At 59.5% G+C, this 6,000-nt stretch overlaps 2 protein-coding genes across 2 annotated transcripts; both read right to left on the reverse strand.

Annotated features, from left to right (window-relative positions):
- Positions 1-438: 438 nt before the first annotated feature.
- BKCO1_6000066 (major allergen alt) lies at positions 439-890 on the reverse strand (the record flags this gene model as incomplete). Its single annotated transcript, XM_020277733.1, has 2 exons — positions 439-547; positions 643-890. 2 exons carry the CDS (start codon positions 888-890, stop codon positions 439-441), a joined length of 357 nt encoding a protein of 118 aa, XP_020126736.1.
- Positions 891-2,669: 1,779 nt separating this feature from the next.
- BKCO1_6000067 (six-hairpin glycosidase-like protein) lies at positions 2,670-5,386 on the reverse strand (the record flags this gene model as incomplete). The annotated part of the gene is made up of 3 exons (XM_020277734.1): positions 2,670-3,858; positions 3,908-4,064; positions 4,273-5,386. 3 exons carry the CDS (start codon positions 5,384-5,386, stop codon positions 2,670-2,672), a joined length of 2,460 nt encoding a protein of 819 aa, XP_020126735.1.
- Positions 5,387-6,000: the final 614 nt, after the last annotated feature.

Consider the following 6,000-nt stretch of genomic DNA (forward strand, 5'->3'; position numbering starts at 1 on the left):
ACACGAGAAGAGGGGATTGTATCTGCTGTCAGACTCCGACCCGGCACCCCACTCCGATTTCGCCACAAGACCTACATCCGAGCCATCCGACTTTTTCGCTCTCGATAACACCGCGATCCCCGTGGTGCATGTACTTCGCCCTGGGGGATCGCACACCCCCAAACGAGCCGTCCAACTCCCACAACATCAACAGCGTCATACAGGACAACTTCCGTACGGGTCGCGCGGACCATATCTAATCAAAGTTCAAGTTAGGTGCATTGTGCAGGTCAAATCGGAGCCGCAAGGCTGAATGTGTCGAGCAAAGACGTTTTAACATTGGCGATATTGAAGCTCGCGACTAGCATTAGGTCATATTCTTATTTCCACAAGGTCCCATAAAATCCCCTCACCCCCGGAGACACACTGTCTCTCTTTCCCACTTCATGACCCAGTCGCTTAGATGTCGACGGTAGCGTCGCCGACCTGGGTGCAGACCTGGTCGTTCTGGCCGGCACCGCCAGCGCGGCAGTCGACGGGGAGCTTGGCCGAGGCCTGGGGGTCGCCACTATTTGTCCCACGACTCTATTAGCATCACATGCATTTTCGACCAAGGGGGAAGAAAGAGTTGTTCGCTGCAGCTGGGACGGGGAGGGAACTCACGTGTTGGTTCCCTTGAAGAGGGTGACCTGGTAGTCGGAGGCGGAGCCGTCGACGTGCCAGCTGAAGGCGGAGCCGGGGCAGGCGATCTGGCGGGCGCCGAGGGCGGCCGCGCTGGTGGCAGAGCACTTGACGCCGTCGATGGACAGCTCGGCCGACTGGAGGCCGTTGTTGTCACGGAGGGTGGCGTCGGTGACCTTGGCGGCCGAGGCGAGGCCAAGGAGGGCGGCGGCGGCGATGAAGAACTGCATTTTGGTGGATGTAGGGTTTGGTGGTGTGGAAACGATTGTGTCTTTGTGTTGTTTGTGGCGAAGGCTGGTGCTGGTGAGGAAGTGAACGTTCGGGCTTGTCTTGATGCCTTTAAGTACTTCAGCAGCGTGTGCCCCTTTCCTTCACCTCAGACCGATCAACATCTCAGCCTTGCTGTGCCTGTTTGTCATCGACGGCCTTGAAGTCGACAAGATCTGCGGGGAAACGTCGAGAAGAGCGGTTGAACATGGCATACGAGCTGATCAGCGGGAACTGCATGGCCCTGCACTGACGTGTGGGGTTCTGTAGGGCTGCAAGTGGCAAGGCTGATGCTTTTTTCGGATCACACTTCTGTCTTCCCTTCACGCAGCCGACGATAGCATCGCCTGTAACGGTAGGGATGCTTCCCAGGATGCTCCCCAGCACGCTGCGAAATATCGTACTGCGAAACCTTTCGTTGCGTCATCAACGTCTGAACTGCCTGGAGTCGGCACAAAGGCCGATTATCGGCGGTGTGAGGGCCAATGAACCGCACTTGATCCATGTGCTTCTTATTTTTAGTACATGGTATGGCGCGAGGGGGGACCACGACGCCTCACGCACGGTTCGCTGCTTCAGTCCGTATGCCAACACAGTCACACAGTGTGCTTGTAGCCAAGGGAATGCTTGATGGATAGTACCGGCAGTGAGCTTGCTATACTAACTCAGCGTCCTCCGTCTGCTCATTGTCCGGGCATCTTGCAGGGGATGGAAAGCTGCATTTGGCTTTCGGAGCTTTTGTCGATCATCGCGCACCGTAAACCCCATGAGACATTTTCACCGCAGATCTTCACCACCCGCTAGAGTCAGTCACACAGCCCTACGACATGAGCTCGTATGCAGGGGATGCGACGCGGCTCCCTCAACCGGTGAGCCAACCGTCTTCTTGCCTGTGTGATTTGTTTTGGCCTGATCGGCGTGGACGGACGGCGGGCCAGGATGCAATTTGCCGGGGTATTGGCCAGTAGAGCATCAATGCTACATCTAATTAGACACATCACACGGTGACAGCTTGCAAACAAGTAGGTTTACCGCCGCTATACGAGATGGATAGGCATACCGTAGCGGTGACACGCGGACCGTGCAATCCGTGGCGACGAAGCCGTTGAGATGTCAGAGTGGCAAGCCGCCCGCCTTGGGGTGGATGGCGCACCTCCTGAGTCCATACCAGCTTCGTATTCTTATTCGGGTAAGCCCGAGCGTTGGGGCTACTTACATACTTCATTTGACCAATCGGGCAGTCCACGCGGGGTAGACCAGTAGGTAATCGGCCCTATGGATGAGCTGGCCATCAAGCAGCGTGCAAACAGAAACATTCTGTATCAGAAACTTCCAGGAGCCGACAGACAGCCGTGGTAGGAAGAAAGCAGTCTCGCTGCTGTTGTTTCCACCGTCAGTTGAACATACCCACGCCGAGATGAAGACCAGTCTACCTAGTAAGATGGCCGGGGTGTATTTTGAGGTATCGTCAAGATATATACATCTACATTGAGGGAAGACGCTCCCAACATAAACCGCAATACAACGCTCAAGAGCATCTAGAGTATAGCACGCCAGAAAGGACACCACCCAGGTTCATCCACACCTCAACTCAACACAGCCCAGCGTTCATCTCGAGAACAACAGCACTGCATCTCTCAGCAGCAGCAGCACCCACCAACCAACCACAACCCCATCCTCCCATTCTCCCATCTTCCCATCCTCCCACCCTCCCCCTATTCACACAACAACAACCAACCTACTCACTCACCCACATCCACCCCCTCCAAATCCACCGCCGCCAAATCCATCATCCTCAACTTCGCCGCCCCCACCGGCTCCAGCCTCAACGTCCTCACCCCACCCACACACCTCCTCTCCGCCCTCGTCGTCCCCGGCGGCAAGCCCACCACACCCTTATACAATCCCCACCCCTCGATCTCGCACCCCCTCCCCTCCACCCACACCGGCGCCTCCCCAGGCGCAAACACCGTGTCCGGCAAAGCCGCCAACGGACCTCCCCCTTCGCCTCCACCTTCTTCAAGACCCGACCTCCACACCAAACTCCCCTCATCAACACCCACATTCCACAACCCATCGTTCTCGACGCGCCAATCGACCGCCGCGGCCGGGATACCTTCGTTTTCGTCGCCGACGCCCCGCAGCGGCACGGAAGCGTCGCTCCACGACTGCGGGGGGTGGGCGCTGGTGTTGAGCGACGGGACGGCGAGGGCGAAGACGAGGGCGCCGCGGCGGACGGTGAAGGTGTCGTTGGCGCGGGGGAGGACGACGAGCGGGGCGGCGAGGGAGTAGGTGAGGCGCGTTGTCCCGGTGGGGGGGAGGGGGATGGCGTGGAGGCCGGTGGAGGGGTCGGGGGAGAGAGGGGTGGAGGTGGTGTTGGTGGTGGTGAGGGTGAGGGTGGAGTTGGAGAGGTCGGCCCAGGTGGGGACGCGGATGTGGAAGGTTGGGGGATTGGTGGTGGTGGTGGTGGAGGAGTTGGTGGTGATGGTGTAGTAGAGGGTGTTGGCGAAGGGGTAGTGCGTGTCGCACGCGATGGTGATGGTGGTATTTCCCCCCGCGAGGGTGGTGGAGAGGTTGGCCGGGCTGAGGAGCATGTGGGCGATGGCGTTGTCGCCGACGCGGGCGAAGGAGTTGGCGAGGAATTTGGGGAGGCCCTGCGGGTGGTTGACGGTGCAGCAGGGGTAGTTGGCCTCGACGCTGTAGAGGAGGCCGGATTCGCGGACGTTGTAGAAGGGGTTCTCGTCCAGCTCGGTTGCGAAGCCCTGGTTTGGCTGGCCGACGTACTGGCGACCCCACCAGTCGGGAGACATCTGTGCCGGCAAGGCATTGAAAGCGATGGTTTCTGCCAGATCGGCGTAGCTGTTGTTGCCCAGTGCTTGGTAAAGATAACTCAAGGAGTACATGGTTTCAACAAGTGTACAGGTTTCGGAGCTGCTCCACGGTCAGCGGCGATCTGGACTTATGAGACTATTCGACTTACCCGTAGTACGGCGCCAAACCGGCAAGTCTCTCGTCCGCGAGGATTCCTCCATGCGCAGCAGCATGGTATTTGAAAGTCCAGTCCACTCCTCGGCGAGTGATATCGACAAGGCTATCGTTATGCGTGAAGCGGCGGAAAACCGCAAGTGCTTTGAGACCTGTTCGAGATTCAGCACATCAGCATCCGAGAGACGAAACAGCGACTAAGAGTATCTCGGAGCACACTGGAGAAGTGCGCTGCCTGAACACCAAGAGATCCCTGAAACGACAAGGGTTTGGAGACCCCCCCACAGCAACGAATGCCACATCCATCACTCCCATGCCAGAAACGAACCACAAAAAGAGAAGAACCACCCCTGAACTCACCTTGCCCAGCATTAACCCCATGCTCATACGGATACCTCTCCCCATCCGCCGGCTCCGAGTCCAAAAAATTCAAATCCTCCTTAATAAACACGCCCTCCTGCCACCACTCCGCCCAATCGATCGCCCCATCGATCAAAACGCGCATCGCCCCCGCCAACACCTCCCTCTGCTCCGCCGTCGTCTCCCCCCTCTCCCACAACCACTGCAAACTAACCAACAAATCCTGCACCCGCACCCTCCCCCACGTAAACTCCTCTTCGCTCAACCCCCCCTCACCCTCCTCCCCTTCCCTCCACACATACCCCCTCCCCCCATCCTCCAGCATCCCCGCCATCCCCCCCACAAACGCCCACATCCCCCTCACCACCCTCTCCCCCCACGTCTCCGGCTCCGCCTCCGCCAGCCCCACCAGCCCCAACAACAACGGATACCGCGCCCACAAGTTCCTGCCGTTCGCACCATCCCCATCCCCCTCCGGCCCGAGCCACCCGCTGCCCTCCTCCTCCTGCAGCGCCAAGACCTTCCCCACCGCGTCGCCGACCTGCGCCTTGAGGCGCGCGTCGTCGAGGGCGTAGGCGAGCGGGACGAGCCCGTTGAGCCAGTAGGGGAAGCCTTCGTTGAGGGGGGAGTACTCGGAGCCTGGGGCGGACGGGGAGGAGGAGGAGTTGGACGAGTTGGAGGAGGGCGGCCGCGCGTGCAGCCAGCTGCTGTTGGCGACGTAGGGGTAAAAGTCTGCTTGGTGGCCGGCGAGGCCGGCGGCGGAGAGGGCGAGGGTGGAGCGGAGCCAGCCGGTGGGGCGGATGGAGCCGAGGGGGAGGGGGGCGAGGAGGAAGGGGAGGAGGGAGGGGGTGGTTGTGTTGGTGGTGGTGGAGGTGGTGGTCGGGGAGCACTTGGCGGGGTTGATGAGGAGGAGGGAGACGGCGCAGGCGAGGTTGGGGAGCTTCATGGTGACGGGGGGAGTCAGGGTGTCGGTGTAGTAGAGGAGGAGGCCGGGGAGTGCGAGCAGGGCGGCTGCGAGGGTGGCGACGCGGAGAGATGAAGGTTTGGGTTCTGGTGCTGGCGTCTGCCGCGGAGAGCGGCGGCGAGGCTTCTCTTCATACTCTTCATAATGCATGGTTTTGGGGTGCAGTGCGGTGAATTAGCTAGCGCGATGCAGCAATGACGTACAGCGGCCGGATGGATGGCACTGTAACGTTGCAGGGTGCTGCGGGCAGGGAAGCGGGCAGGCGTGATCAGGCGGAAGCTTGCAAGATGCAGTGAGTGGCGCGCATATAAACGGTTTTTTATGCAAGGGGCGACTAGCGATGGAGAGGAGCACGAGAGCTTGATGCAGCCCCGCCCGAGCTCGGTTTCTTTGTTGGCATGCGGGGAAGCATGCGCCGGGGTCGGGAGCCTGTCGCCGGGTGTCTGGAGTGCGCCGAGGGTCAAGCATCGCGTATCTGCTTGCAACATCGGCTTGGCGCACGGATCATTGCGGTCAAACACTTCATCGAACATCCTCAGGGTATGGCAGCACTCACAGGTGATGGAGACGTTTTGGTTTCGGACCGGGAGCAAATGTTGAGTTAAGTGGAGAATTGTACTGTTCCGCACGGCGCAAAGAAACCTACGTGTTAGCAATAACGGGAACAGGACAAACAGAAAGAACAATACTGTTTTTTGCGCCATTCTGTTCGGAAATATATTATTGAGAGATAGCTTCCCCCCTCTCATCCGTCTCACCCCCCC

The sequence above is a fragment of the Diplodia corticola genome (genome assembly GCF_001883845.1).
Source record: "Diplodia corticola strain CBS 112549 chromosome Unknown scaffold60, whole genome shotgun sequence".
NCBI classification, from domain to species: Eukaryota; Fungi; Ascomycota; class Dothideomycetes; order Botryosphaeriales; family Botryosphaeriaceae; genus Diplodia; species Diplodia corticola.